General features: G+C 46.2%; 1 protein-coding gene across 3 annotated transcripts; it reads left to right on the top strand.

Moving 5' to 3' along the window:
• The first annotated feature begins 3,071 nt into the window (after positions 1–3,071).
• POFUT3 (protein O-fucosyltransferase 3) lies at positions 3,072–14,678 on the top strand. 3 transcript variants are annotated; one of them, XM_075078712.1, is made up of 5 exons: positions 3,072–3,273; positions 4,172–4,371; positions 7,636–7,921; positions 12,057–12,892; positions 14,432–14,678. In XM_075078712.1, the coding sequence occupies exons 2-5, from the start codon at positions 4,294–4,296 to the stop codon at positions 14,654–14,656; spliced, it is 1,425 nt and encodes a 474-aa protein (XP_074934813.1). In that variant the 5' UTR covers positions 3,072–3,273; positions 4,172–4,293; the 3' UTR covers positions 14,657–14,678. The 3 variants fall into 3 exon arrangements, with proteins under 3 accessions (XP_074934813.1, XP_074934814.1, XP_074934815.1); XM_075078713.1 differs by having other exon boundaries at positions 3,099–3,273; positions 4,169–4,371; XM_075078714.1 differs by lacking the exon at positions 3,072–3,273 and adding an exon at positions 3,310–3,612.
• Positions 14,679–15,328: the final 650 nt, after the last annotated feature.

The raw sequence follows: 15,328 nt of genomic DNA on the forward strand, positions 1-15,328 counted from the left end.
GAGGGAAGGGTTGAAGACAGGCAGAACATATGTGGTAAGGGCCGTGCATACATCTGCACCTGTGCTGTATACCCTGGGAGGCAGGCAGTCATTCCATGTGCGGTGGACAGGATTAAAGTTAATTCCGGGGTCCTCGAGTTGAAAGGGCTGTAGGTGTGTCACATGCTTTACAACGATTTTACAGAAAGAATAATGGTGCCAGAGCAACAATGAAGGAATATAAATGCATGGCTGCAAATCGAAACACAAGATCCAGGGCAAGGACGAATTGCACCTGCAGGTTCTTCTGCCCCTGAGCAGCTCTGTCTCCTGTAGGAAGTCACTTAACCTCTGTGCTTTCCTTGCCTGTTTGCCTTTTTTCTGCTGCGTCTCTTAATGGTGCACTTGGGGCCTTCATTTGTTTCTGCTGGGATGTTTGTACAGTGACTGTTTGGAGTGCATAGTTTGGTTGGTGGTTCTGGGCGTTGCAGGAATATAGACTATAGCAATATTGTAATGGAGGGGAAAAAACCAGAGCAATTACTAAAAGGTTGCTTTGGACTATAGGACTGTAAATAGAATAAACAGGAAATTGAGAAAGATGTACCTAGAGACAGAGGTTACATCCAGCAGTACCTAAGTGAAGTTTATAAAGTTATAAAATGCAGAACATTCTAAAAAAAGGTGAGAAAGAACCAAGACAGGCCTAAAAAGAAACAAGGTGTATTAACATTATAAACAGACCAAGGGAAATGAGAACATGTGAATGAAAGAAACCTCAAAGGCAGTAAATCTTGTTTTGTAAGAGGCGGAGTGGAAAGGAAAGTCACTCTTCCTGACCTGTGGAGGGAAAGGTTGCACTGTGAGTTTGTTAGGTACTAACAGCTCTCCATGGACAGAGGGCACTTGAGACACAGATCTTTAAGTAATCTGGTTTAACTCTGCTGTTTGAGCGACAGTTTGGGTTTTTTTCCATTGTGGTTCCCCCGGAAGTAACCTGTAATGACCTGCCATTGCCGTTGCTTATGCTGGTATCATCTTTACCAGCTATTTAACATGGATTACAGACAGACCAGATCCTGCAATAGGAGCTTATTTCCTCAGAGTGGCACAGCAGGACAAGAAACAAAAGTGAGCTTGTCTGACGCCAATTGCTGGATGGAGCTGGGTCCATTAATATCTTGCTGATGGCATGGGGGGAAAACCAGGTAGGATAGCTGTCCCTCTGCCCTCAGGACTAGCTTCTGCGTCTTCAGACTGAACTTGGGGGTTGTTGGGGTCTGTGGACTGCTGCTAAAGTCTTGAGGGATGGTAACTGAGAAAAGCAAGCCTGTTGCAGGAAGCTGGAGCATGTTAAAAACAAGTTACGTCCTCATGAGAGCAACTTCAGGAGTCTGCCAACTGAGGAAGCCTGAAAGCTGTGTTTAATAACTGAGTAATAAAATGACAGACCAGACCAAAACCCAGTGGGATCACAGCAAACACAGCAAACTGTACCAAGCTTCTGATCGGTCTCCAACCACTCAATTTAATTTACTGAACTACACACTTGTTGTGGCATGCTAGATTCAGTCCTCTCAGCCTCACGGTACCCTGAAAACCTTAGTCAGGCCTGCAAAAGCAGGAGACTGCCTTAGCACCGATCTGCTTTACAGAATATTACTTGGAGGTTCTTGCTGCATACCTCCTGGCTCAGAGTCAGTGGAGGTGGTTCATGCTACACGTCTAGTATCTGTAATCACACTTCACAGAGAATATTAAAAGCCCACCTGAAGCTTCTACTTAAAAATATTATTCCAGCAGGTAGGACCTTTGGGAAAAAGCAACAAACAGGATGAGAGGTGCAATGAAGAGTGGAGGATAAATAACTCTGTCATGTCCCAGCCCAGCACTGTAGTGTCAGCTACTAGTTTTCATCCTGGGAGGAGCCTGGTAGCTCAGAAAGAAATTAATGCTCTGTGGTGCAGTATCTGCAGCAGGAGGTGGGCACTGCTCCAAACAGCAGCATAGCTATGGAGGACAGGGTGCAGAGCCACCATGGCAAGGGTCACTTAAACTGCTGCAGAGGGCTGGATTCATGTTGTTCTCTGGGTACTCCCGTGAGCCTCTCAGGAAGGCTGCAGGCATGACCCACCAGAGTTCAGAGATGAGCTTTGTGCATAACGTTTGTGCAATATAAATTGCTCATGCATTTCAGTTGAGGCACGTGGCATCCCCCAAGTAATCTCCCTCTTGCACCTCCCCTGCCTGCCACGTCGGGGTTAGAAGCAGCAGATACGGTGCTTTCCAGTGTTTGTGTATAAATACACATACAAATGAAGAGCTGTGTAGGTGTAAGATATCTCTGTGTTAATACGAATGTGTATGTATGAGATAGACGTGTTGGAAATACAGACATGTATGGTTCATTTGTGTATATCCGGTCGATGAATACAGGCTCTGCCCTGAGCCTGCAGAACCAGACTTTCAGAGTACATGTCCTTCACGACAAATAGCAAATGCCAAAAACTGCATTAAGAGGGGCCCAGCCTCTGGAAGCACTGAGTTGGCAGGCAGGACTGTATCCTGATGGCTCTGCGTGGCCCTGCAGGGACGCCTCGGCGAGCGAGGTTGGGAGCCAGGCAGGGTCCCGGGTGGGATGCCTGCCCACCCCTGCACCGGAGGGACCAGGGATGCGTTCCCTCTCGGTGAGCCAGGGCTCGGCCTCTAGGCGCTCCGCGGCTTCCCAACTTCCATGACGCATTTCTTTTCCTGACAGACCTCTGGCCTGTTGCAGTCAAAGTCCTCGTCAGGATAGCATCGGCTAAAATAACAGCACTGTCGTAAAAAAATAAAAGCGCAAAAAGTGCAATTGTGCTAACCAGATATAGAAAACAGCGGCAGATCCGGGGGAGGCGGGGTGCGAGGTCTTGCAGCGCGGGACTAGCGGGAAGAGCAGTCGGGGGCGGTGGCGTGGGACCGATGGCGCTCTCGGGCCGGCTGGACCTCTGCGTTTCCTCTTCGGGGCCCTGGGGGCCCCAAAAAGAGCTGGTCCTCCCCCGCCCGGCGGCCGGCTGCGCGGTGGGCGGAGAGAGGCGCGGATCCGCGCCGCCCCGCCGGGGGGCCCGACGCAGGGCTGGCACCACGCCGGGCTCCCCCCTCGCACCGAGGAGGTGCGCACGCTGGCTGTGAAAACAAAAAGAGAAAAAAACCCACAAACAAACAAACAAAAAAAACCCCAAGCCACCCCAAACACCCTTCAAACCCAGCCGGAGGGGGGGACGGCGGCGTTGAGGCGGGAGCGACTTTATCGGGGTGAGTACAGCGGCGTGCGCCCGGCCGGAGGGTGCCGACCCACAGGTGGGGAGCAGGGCCGGAGCCGCAGCCCCCAGTGGGGCTGCGGGGCGGCGGTGCCGGGGCAGCCACAGCCCCGGCTGCGGTGCTGAGCCCAGGGAAGCGTAGGCAGGCAGGGCTGGAAGGAGAGGCGGCACGGAGAGCTGGGAGGAAGTTAAGGAGGGTTTGCAGAGAGCTGCTGCTGTCGCAGGACAGCCGCGGGTGGTGATTTAACCTTTTTCCCTTAAGTCCTCAGGGCTTCTGCTTGGCCTGTCCGAGGTGGGAAAGCGCTGCAAGGTCATCTTGGCTGGCGAAATTGGGGTACGTCAGAGCCGTGTGTGGCCCACGCCAAGTACGGACGTGCACCGCACCGCTGGGTAACAGTACTGGGTGTTGGGTGCTTGCTGCAAATGCAAGAATGAAGCCACGACCCAGTACAATACCCTGGGGCAAGTGGTACAGCACACACTTGGTATGGGCAGTTCCCTCTCTAGAAGAATACCTAAAAACAGGGCGATTACTTGTCTTTTACCAGGGCAGAGAGTAGGGAGGCATGCAGTGGGACACTAGAGTCTTACTTTTTGCCAGGCACAGGGTAAGACGTGTGGTATTAAAGATGCTCCACAGTGTGCCTTGAGTAGATTTTCACCAACACAGCTGTGAGCTGAATTCAGCCTCTTCGCCTCCTGGTGCCCCATTTCGGCTATATTGCAGGAGGCACAGAAGATGCAGAGGCTTTATAAATGGTCCTACCTGATTTGAGAAGCGCTCAGCTGGCAAAATGTGGCCCTGACAGCTACAAAAAGCTATGGGTAGACGTCAAGCTAACCAGTGAGCTTCAGGAGCTGTCTTTATTGATGCTGTACTCTTTTTTCAGCAGTGGTCACCATGAAGAGGAGTAAGGATGGCGTGGGAAAGCCCTACAGCAAAGGCTGAAGATTTTAGACAAGCTGGTCTTCCTGATGCTAGCTCTAGCTGCTCTGGCAGGCCTTGCAGTGCAGCATGAGGATGAGGAGGAAGAAACTGTGGGCATCTTGCTTCTGCTTTGCAGCTGCCTTTTTTCTTGTGCTGACACTCCAGGTACCAGGTGCAAGGGGGATGGGTATGCATGAAAGCGCTCTCAAAGTATGACACATTTCTGGCAGATGAGAGAGAGCATTGAATGCGACAAGGCGTTTTCAGTACAAGTCTGCTTTGAGGCGTGCGTTTAAAGAAACTGTCAACAGCATTGGCCTGGTGGTAATAGCTGACTCCAGATGTGACATTACATAGAGAACACCTTTCTTGCACAGCTCCTTGGCACCTGGAGGAGTTTCTCAGGAGTGGTGTACCATACCATGCCATGTTGCGTTGTCTCCATCCAGCATTGCCTCCTTTGTTCATGTGTTTGAACTCATTAGGCAGGGATGCAAGGTTGGACCAATTTCATAGTAATGTGGCAGACAGGCCAGGGAAATAAGAGCACATCAGTAAGTGGTGGTTGAGATCTGTCCCTCAGTCCTGACACAAAGGCCAGTGTTAGATTGGGAAGTCTAGTAGCTGGTCAGTAAATAAATGCATGAGAGGAAAATCAATGTGGAAGCATATTAATTTGTGGCTGGTGCAGGTTATCCTAGATTTTTATTAGAAGAGAACAACTTTTAGACAAATTGAATCAGCCTTGTCTGGCAGTCGTGGGACTGTAGGAGACTTTGGCCATGAGAGGACTGGGATCTGCCACAGAGATGTCTTTCCACTTGGGCTGTGCTGTAGACTGAGGCTCTGGTTCAGACAGGTACCTCAGGTAACTCCCAGCAGAGCCTGCAGGAGGACCTCTGAAGCTCTCCCAGGCTAGCTGCCTACTCCAAATTGGAGCCATTTCTTGGGGGCAGTTGCTGTCACTCAGTGGTCACTTTTAGTTCTGTTCTCCTGAACAAGGCATCCAAAGGTGATATGGCTGCTCCAGCACAGGAGCGATACTAGCAAATCTTTAGGATCTTTGTTGGGAGAGTTTGTGACTCCACTGCAGTTCCACAGCTAAGCAGGCTTGGACCTGGTTGGAGCTTCCCTGTGCCTAGCTGGGATTTTTATCTGGGAGTGTTCTCTGGGTGGTGACACTTGGTGCCCTGGTGCCATGTCGTGATCCACTGTTGGGTTGAACAGTTTGGCAGAGGTTAAACCCCCTTGCTTTCCAACTTACCTCAGATAATTCTGGGAGGTTGGGGGCAGCTGGGCTTAACTTCTGATTAACTCCAATGTGTTGTTGTGACTAGGTTCCTTTTACATTCTCGAAAACAGAATTAAGACTCAAAACGGAGTCAAGTGCCACGTCACTTTATTTGGCCAGAAATAGATACAGGAGAGAAAAGCAAAGAAAGAGGAAAAAAAAAAGGTGAAAAAGGGAACGAGAGGGAGGGAGAGAGCAGGACTGTTGCGATAGCTATCACCACGGACCTGCAGCAGTCCGTCCAGTCCGGGCGGGGAGTCCGGGCGTCTGATGCATCTTTGAAGCCGGTGGAGGGGGAGATGTTCTAGAACACGACCCCCGTCGTCTCTGCTGGTTTCCCCTTTTATAAGGTTGCTCTCTTGCATAGTCAGTAACTGTTCTGCATGCCCCTGCCTCCCCCTCGGCGGTGGGGCGAATGCCTAGTACTATAGCTAGAGGGTGCCTGAAAGTTCTAGAGGGTCCGAGCCCCCCCATATATTGCCAGTCAGCCTTGGGCCCAGGCTTTTGTGCGGACGATGAGTACTCCAAGATAATGGGGCGCACATTCCTGCCGGGTCAGCCTTGGTGATTAAACTGTTCCATTCAGCTGCCGTAGAGATCAGGCTTTAGTAGTGAAACTTGCCTGCCAACAATGTTGAGACAAGTTTCTGGACCCTGAGACGCCAGGAGTGCTGTAGCACAGAAGCTGTTGATTCAGTTGGGTGAACACCAGGCGTTCAGAGAGACCTACTAGAAATTCTGCAGAAATAAAGAGACGCTGTAAATTCTGCCAGGGCAAAGTTTGGAAGTAAGGAAGCATGTTCCTGGAGAAACCTGGACATGAGGTAGTTATAGCCTTACTTCAATTATATCGGTGCCGTTATATCTTGTCAAACCATCAGACATATGAATCTTTTACCCAGCCAGTATCTTGTCCACTTACCACTGCAGGAGTGTTTTGGTTTGTTTTTTTTTCCTGTACAGCTGCACTCCCCACAGTCGACTGTGTGTGTGCTTTCCCAGTATCTTGTGTAGTGCAGAGCCTGTTTAGTCTCGCTACTATCAGTGTATTTTGCTACAGTGAGAGAGAATGATACAGTGGATGGCAAACTGAATGCATGTGGTTAAGCTATCAGGGAAGATAAATGGTTTCAAACAACTTAATATAAACAACACTCACCTCCTTTCCAATATCCTCCCTCAGAGCTACGTGACAAATCAAAGTGCTGTGGCCAAAGCTGCCCAGTGTGTTTGAGCTCCCCATCATTATTGCAGCTGTTCCTGGGGTGGCATTATGCACTGCCTGTGAAGGTGAATGCACAAAAAAACATTTGCACAGTAGCAGGAAGATCTTTTCCCCACTAAAGCTAAGAGCAGGAGCTATGTGTCCTGTGGCAATACCTGCTGGCACCATTTCTGTCACTTTGCTCAACAGACTTCTCTGCCCCAGGATACTTTTGTGACAGGTACTGCCTGTAGAAAAGAGCGGTGGCTTCATGCGGACCGGAAATGCCCCAGATTTTCTGGGGACTTCTGTCTCATACCTGATGGTGAGCAGTGTTAGGGGCTTCTGCGGGTGGAGGGTTTTTAAGGTTCCTTGCAGGGTTTCAGATCTGAAAATGGTGGTTCATACTGGTAAGTCATTCACTTCTCTGCATACAGATGGGATTTTTCTCCTCTACCTAGCCAGGAAGTTGTAGTTATACTGTCTTTAAGACCTGTCTGCATCTGGTTTATTCAGTCAGTGGTTTAAAAATCAATAAGGATGAGTACAGATGGCCATACAGAGACATGAAAACTTACGGGTTTTTTTACAGCTAATTTCCAGAAGGGTGGCTGTGGAAGGGCTGTTCTCTGTTTTGTCCTTTTTCCAGGGAGAAAGCAGATGTTGTGTTGTTAAATCGTATATGATGTGGCCATAACTCAGTACAGAAATTTATTTCCTGCCTCCTCCTTACAAATTCAAATTACAGCTTTTGCTGTTCTGACATAAGATCACCTGGACGGTGACTGGAGTCAGTGAAATGCATCCGCTTTGCTTGACAGAAGCTTCACATGCAGACTTGCTTAGTGCTTGATGCTTAAACTCTGATTTGTCAAGCACATGTCCTGGCTAGTGACAGTGATGCGCTGTGATGTGTATGTTTATTTCCCTGAAGGTTGTCACTGAACTGGGCAATTCAGAGAACAAGGTGGCAGTAATCTCCAGTTTACACCGTGGTCCATTAAAGCCTGTGGAGAGACATGCTTTACAGTTTAAGCAGCAGAAACTTCACAGCAGCTTGAAGACAGAGTCTGATGTAAATCACTACCCCATCCTGCTCTGGTGGTCTCCCCTGACTGGAGAGACAGGGAGATTGGGTCACTGCGGAGAGGATGTGTGCTTCTTTACTGTCAACAAGACCTACCAGCACAATCAGATGACAAGAGCATTTCTGTTCTATGGTAAGGATCAGTTTCTTTTTAAAAGATTAACTTTACCTCCTGCCCATTTATTTTCCTTTAGAGATTAAATATTCTAGGTGTCTCTCACTGAGAGCAGGAAAGTAATGCAGCTTATTGTGCTAAACTTTGCCTGGTGCTGCATACCAGCAGCAGAGATCCAGAGATGCACGTTCTCTGCAAAAAAACTCTGAAAAGTGATCATGCATGTCTGTGGGATGACTGTTGCCTTGTCTCACGCTGCTTTCGCATCACATGTGCTCTCTGTTTATGGGAGATCATTTCCCGTAGCTGCCAAGTCATGAAAAGACAGGCTGAGATCAAGCCAGCTTTTTCCAGTCTTCTGGCTTGTCACCCCTTGCAGAGGTTCTGCAAGGCCTTTGTTGCACTTGTGCAAGCCTTTTGTCTTAAAATAATGCCCTCCCTGGTAACTGCACAACTCCCCTGCCTCATGTGCCGAGACATTGCTAGCAGACTGTAAATGGAAAGTAGTGAAAGAAACCTATTGATTCTGCACAGGGAGCAACAGCTAGTGCAACCTTCTGAGCTGCTCTGGCTCTGCCACCTCAGAAACTTCCCACTACCTGTACTGTAAACTGAGTCTACGAAATACAAGAGACGCATCTTTTAAGAGTAGGTCTTATTTTGTTAATTTTGTTCTTTTTCTACCACACAGTTGCTTTTCAGAGGAAAAGTGAATTTTAGGTGGAAAACAAAGCAAAAATGCTTTTCTGTGATTGGTAGGTTCAGCTCCTTTTCTGGAGACAAAACAAAATAAAACAGTCCTGAATCTCATTCACTCAGTCAGGGTACAGGTGAACTGGAAATACAGGAAAGAACGTCCTTTACCTTGGTTGCTAACAGTGAACCAAAATCTTCTCATCACTAATCTTTTCAGAGCTCCAAGTAGGTCAGCTTTGCCAGTTGATAATATAGTGGTCAAGCAGGAAAGCGAAGGGATAACAACAAAGGAATGAGAAGCTGACCCAATTAAAGGCAAGGAAAGCTGGGCTTGCATCACATGAAAGCTATAAAGTCTTGTGGTTTTGATCTCTGGCAGTAATTCTGTTTGTCTGTTTCAGCATTAGGATGACTATTACTGTTAATTTTTAGCAGGCTTGTGAACATGGTTTACTTACTTATTTTTAAAGGACTATTTATACTGGGCAAAAGACTCTCCCTGTAGTCTTTTTCTAGTGACGCTGGCTATAAACTCTGATGAAGACAAGTGTCAAAATATGCAAAAAAGTTACTTGTTTTTAAACCACAATAAATGATCTCACAATGCTAAAACCTGCAGAGACAAAGGTCATAGATGGTATTGAAGGGGAAAAAAATGCTGCATCAATATAGAAAAGCTTCACACACACACACTCTCTGATCTTTATGCACTGAGGTGTGGGCTTGCAGAAAGGCAGATTTTCTTGTTCCAGAAGTTCCCTCTGAACAGCCTGCTGAGTGAACAGATGAACATCTGCATTTCCCTGCTAAGGTTGGATCGGGGCACAGTTTCACCTTCCAAAGAAACTGCATTAATTTTCCCCTTGGTCAGTGGGCAAGAAAAGAATGATCCAAAGCTTAGAAAAAACATTATGCAGAAATAAAGGGTACAGGTGTTTTCCAGCAGGACTGCTTTGTTAGGAACCCCTGCTTTTCTGCAGCATGTCCTGACTTACTGTCCTGGCCTGGGAAACACCTAGGTGTAGGTGATGACTTTGCTTAGTGCTACCCCCTCCTGTTTAGAAGGAAGACATGACATCCACTTGCTGGATTTTGTCTCTGCTTTTGGGAGGGATTCTCAAGCCACCCTTTCAGCGTCACATGCTTCACAAGAGTTTCATGTGTAGCATGAGCTACCAGTGCAAGTGAGTCAGCGTGAGCTGGATCTGGTGCCATGCTGTCAGAGCCTCAGGTGTGTTGTTTCTAAGGGAGGAGAATGTCCCACTTTTCTGCACTGGAGTGTTGAGTCCTTGGAATGTCTCCTAAGACGTGGAACTTCTCCTGACAGCATCTGTCTTTCTCTTCTGCACTTTGCCACATATGTTAAGATTTCCTAATTAATAAATCGGACGTTGAAATTGCTTGTAATTGTGATCTAGTTGTGCTTTCTTTATCCCCTCATAGGCTCCTTTATTTCCTTCATCTCATGGGGTGGGAACATACTGATGTTATCTTTCCTTTAATCCTTAAAAGCTTTTGGTCTTCTTGCCGGACTGAGGTTGATGGTTATACCAGAATCAGTCATTCAGATGTGCTCTGATCTATAGTACTTTAAGTTTGTCTTTGCCTATTCTCTCCTTGTTTAGTAAGGTTTACATTTTGTGTTTTTGTCTCTCTCTCATTCCTTTCCTGTCTCATTCTTTCCTGGATTTTCTTTCCCTCTTCCCTGCAATAGTATCTTAAAGAGGCAGCACCATTGCGAGAGACAGAGCTGAAGCACTATGGTTTCTATCCACAGCATGTCATTATTGTCTGTATGTGCTGCTGCTTCTCTTCTGGGCATCACTTAGAGCAAAGTGTTTTCAAAACCAGATAGACCTTATAATTTTCTCTGTGAGAATTTGGTTCATTTCAATTTTCCTCACCTTCTTGTATCACTATAACACATCAGCAGCAGAGGCAGCAAATAGCATTTTTCAGTGAGTGGCACAGCCCTTCAACCTTCTAGCGTTGAGGGCTCGGGACCACTCTTCAGTAGAAAAAAGAAGGTCAAATACTTAGCGGCCTTAAGGAAAAAATGCCTGATGTTCTTGAATGATCTTGCTCTGTAGAAGGTTGTTAAGTTACTGGCAGTGAACATCCATCTTCACTGCAGTGGTGAAGTCTTATGTTGGTTTTATAAGATCATCCTTGGAGTCATCTTGGTAGGCTCATGTACCCACAAAGACCACTGGGCTTTTTTTTTCTTTCTCTATATATCAGGTTTTAGGTCAAAATTCTGTGTTAGACTTTTTCTAGGTCCATCTTTTTTCTAATCCGTGATTTGAAGACAAGGGTAGAAGAGAGAGTGAAAAGTTACGAGTGTGGCTGGGATGGTAGGATAGCTTGTCCAAAAAGAAGGATCTGTGGCGTTTTCTAAACCACTGTTTGTTTCAGTTTATGAACCTCACTTGCTTGACAATAACCAGTTAAAAGTTTTGAATATACAGTGCTTGTACTTAAGTAAAAAATAGATATAGTTATAAGACAGTGAGGAATTATCTTGACAGATTCATCAACTTTGCATTTAACCTGTAATAAGGCTAGTTGTACGAGTGTAGTACAGTAGCATTGATGGGAGAACAAGGGTCAGGTTCATGAGCTCGTATTTTGAATCCACTTTTGCACAGACCAGCCTTTGAGAAAAGGCTTCTAGGTTTGTCCTAAAGCTTCCAACACAGCTTTCCTAAGTTGTTCTGGAGGCTCCGTGTCCTTGCAGGGAGGTGCAAGCAGCTGCAGTGGTCTGTTTTTAGAGTTTAGACATGGTTCTTCGTCTACTGTTGGCATTAGTTTGAGGAGCTGTCTTCTGCCAGAATCTACTTCTTTATATTTCTGTTAGGCAGCTGTGATACATCACCTCTAATTCTCTCTTTGCTAAACTAAATAGAGTGGCTTCCAAAGTCTCTATAGTAAAATGTCTTTCCAAGACTTGAAATAATTCTTGTTATTTTTCTCCTTAACCATGTCCAATATTTTAGCATCCTTTTTGTTGTTTTGTTACTAGAACCAAATTGAGCACTGCAGTAACCATTTCTTTCACATCATAGAGAGAAGCAATACCATCTGTTCCCCTATTTACAGAAGCAGGGGATTATTAAGCATCTTATTAGTCTCATAATCAGTGCATTAAAATATGAAATTCTTAGTGAGTCTTTGAAATGAAAAGCCTTTAAACTAATATGAACTGAAAGGAAACCATTTCTAATAATAACAACTACTGATCTCCTTTCTCTAGATTTTTCTGGTGCCAAATTCAGTTTTTTCCATCATAATGCTCCTCTGTCTTTGCATGAATTGCTCTCTTCGCAATACTGCCTTATAATGTCATAAATGTGATGGTTGTAGGGCTGATATTAAATGAAAACAAGACTTCTGTGTTATTGTAGTTAGTGTGGCATGATAGATAGGGGCAGACTAAACACCATTTGCTTTTTTCTAGGTACTGATTTCAGTATAGACAGCCTACCCCTCCCTCGTAAAGACTATCATGATTGGGCCCTTTTCCATGAAGAGTCACCAAAAAACAACTACAAACTCTTCCACGAACCGACCATCACCTTATTCAACCACACTGCAACCTTCAGCCGCCATTCTCACCTACCGCTGACCACTCAGTACCTTGAGGGTGTAGAGGTCCTGAAGTCGTTGAGGTACATGATACCACTGCAGATGAAGAACAGCCTGAGGAAGAGGCTTGCACCACTTGTATATGTGCAGTCTGACTGCAATCCTCCTTCTGACCGGGACAGCTATGTGCGTGAGCTGATGTGCCACATTGAAGTAGACTCTTACGGGGAGTGTCTGCATAACAGAGACCTTCCTCAGCAACTCAGAAATCCAACTGCGATGGATGATGCGAACTTCTATAAAATACTGGCACAGTACAAGTTCATTCTTGCTTTTGAAAATGCTATCTGTGAAGATTACATCACTGAAAAGCTCTGGCGGCCGCTGAAGTTGGGAGTGGTACCAGTGTACTTTGGATCTCCCAGCATTGTAGACTGGCTTCCTAGTAACAAGAGTGCAATCCTGGTATCCAGTTTTTCACACCCTCGGGAGCTGGCCCACTATATCAAAACATTGGATACAAATGATGGAGAATATGAGTCCTACCTACAATGGAAACTGAAAGGCGACATATCCAACCCAAGGCTGCTTACAACAATGAAGGAACGCAAGTGGGGAGTGCAAGATATCACCCAGGACAATTACATTGACACCTTTGAGTGCATGGTGTGTAACAGAGTGTGGGAAAACATCAGAAGGAAAGAAAAGGTAATTGTGACTTGTCCTTGTGTCTCAGTGAGGCTTTAAAATGGCACTAGGCTCAGATTTGTCCCAGGAAGCTTGGTTACCAGATTTCTGGCCAGCCTGCAACCACTGGGATTGCAATGCCATTGAGTTGTATATCCTCATGTCAAAAGGCATTGGCAGAAGGTGTAGGTGCATGGCCAGAGGATGTGTTCCTCATAGTGCTGCAGTGCTTGAGCTCATACACATTGACTGTTGGGCTGGTGGTCATTTCAGCAGAAGGCTTGAATTGTTCAGGGAGGAAGTTTTTATCAGACTACAGGAAGTAGCCTAACTTGCTGACTTGCTTTAGGTTACCTGTAATATTTGGAAACAGGTTGCCCAGAGAGGTTGTGGGATCGCTGTCCTTGGAGGTGTTTTACAACTCAACTCAGTGCTTCCCTAGGCAATTTGGTATGATTAGACCTGTTTGGAAAAGAGGACTGCACCAGATGGTCACTGGGGGTCCCTTCTGACTTAAATACTGTCTGGGTCCGTGTATGTGTGGGTACGTGCAAACCTGTAGTGAAAACATGCCATTGTCTGTGGCCACATATGGTGACTTAACATTGAAATATTGACCTGTAAGCCAGGTTGTGTGTTTGTGAGGGGAAGTGGGTCTATTCCTTCTGGTCTAAACCTCTTGAAAGCATGCTGAAGAGACCACCTATAAATGGCTGTCTTATCAGGAAGCCCAGCACTGAGGGCCCAGCAGTCTTGCAAGGGTGCCAGCCATGACATCAGAGGGCCATTTCAAAGGCACCATGAGCTGTTCAGTCTCCATGAATCAAAAAACCCACTTTATTTTTGTCCAGAAATGTATTGGTTAATGGCTTTAGTATCCTACAGCTGTCCTATATCTGTTAGGCCATATTTTATTGGCTCACAGTCTGAGCAGTACACTGTGTGTCAGGCAGTAGAGGGGCAATGAAGAAAGCATTTGAAGTTACTAAGGTGAGCTGAGGTGATGGGGAATGCAAACTGGTAAGCATTACATTTAAACAGGCTTTCCTGTTTGAATCTGGTGCAAATCTGGACAGATGTCCTCTCTTTGAGTTAGGAATAGAACTATGGAAAGGAATAGAACAGGTTAGATACAGATATACCTTCCCCATGCTTTTGTGGCTCTCTAGTCAGGAAGACTATGAAGACCAGTTTGTTCTCCTGGTCAGATTCATGACTTGTTTTTTCTCCTTAAAAAAATATGATTAAGTGTGTGCATATTTAAGATCAAAACTGGATCTAATGATGAAAATAGAACTCCTTGCTCAGAGTTCGGGCTGGTGCTGCTCATTTGCAGCTAGACCTGATGTGAGACTCAGGCCCTTGTCAGCATGACTGGCTTTGTCCTGGGCACTCTGGGGAGAGCTTCCCCTCTGACATCCACAGGGACATGGTTAGAGCCTGTAGTGGGAAGGAAAATGCCACAGACATGCTTTGATAGTTTACCGATGGCATAGCACCTTTCTTCTTCTCTGTCTGCCAGGGTCCCTGAATAACCCTTTTATTTCCCTCCATTGCCAGGGATGGCTGCCCCAGAGGTGGAGGGCTCAGGTTAACCATCTGAGCTGCCCCAAACCAGAGGCGTTCTGGTTCTCGTCTTCAAACCCTGGCTGGACTTCTCTTCAAGAGATGTGGATCCCAAGCTTTGAACAATCCAAGAAAGAAGCCTGGGCACTGAGGCAACTGGTGGAAAGAAACAGAAATTTTACAGCTCAAGAATTTTGGATGCTTGTATTCAAAGAATAAACACAACCACCTGTAAAACAAAGTGAGCTTCTCAGAGGTGTCTGTGGAAGTTTCTTCTGTAGGTGTCCTTATCATACCTAGGATTGCTAGCCATAGGAATTAGACCTGTAAGCCTGAATTTAGTATGTTCAGTGCTGAAGGGGTACTAAGGAGTGCTAAACAAAAGAATCACACTGCCAGGTGACGTGTATACATATATATACATACATATATATATATTTAGAATTATTTATATCAATTTTCATTAGTTCAGATGTTTGAGCATTAAGGCACAAGTTGGTAAGGTTCTCAAAGCCCAGTTTTAAGCACACAGCTGGTTCCTGTGAAGCAGATGGACCTCCCACCATCTTTAGATACATAACTATGTTCTTAGCCTCAGGACCCCTTTTCCCCAGTCCAGGAGTCTCCTTTGCTGCATTGATAGCCACAAGCTGGAGAGCAGCTGACACCATTGCACTGCTACAGCTTCTGTGCTGCTTTGGAGGTAGAGGAAAAACTTGGGACTGTGTCCCCGGATAGCTGTTTATTATCAATTTTCCTGGCATTAGCAGATTTAGCGGAGACTTGGCAGGCTTTGTGTCCTAGCAGTGAGCGCCAATGTACAGTGCATTAGTGCTTGGCACAAGGAAGCACCATCTGTTAGTGTCCAGGGACAGATTGAATGAAAAACGT

Source organism: Phalacrocorax aristotelis, chromosome Z (genome assembly GCF_949628215.1).
Source record: "Phalacrocorax aristotelis chromosome Z, bGulAri2.1, whole genome shotgun sequence".
NCBI lineage: Eukaryota > Metazoa > Chordata > Aves > Suliformes > Phalacrocoracidae > Phalacrocorax > Phalacrocorax aristotelis.

Coding starts and splice junctions, on each gene's coding strand:
- POFUT3 (XM_075078712.1), top strand. CDS start 4,294: ATGAGGATGAGGAGGAAGAAACTGTGGGCATCTTGCTTCTGCTTTGCA. Junction 7,922..12,056: donor AAGAGCATTTCTGTTCTATG/GTAAGGATCAGT, acceptor GCTTTTTTCTAG/GTACTGATTTCAGTATAGAC. Junction 12,893..14,431: donor ACATCAGAAGGAAAGAAAAG/GTAATTGTGACT, acceptor CTCCATTGCCAG/GGATGGCTGCCCCAGAGGTG.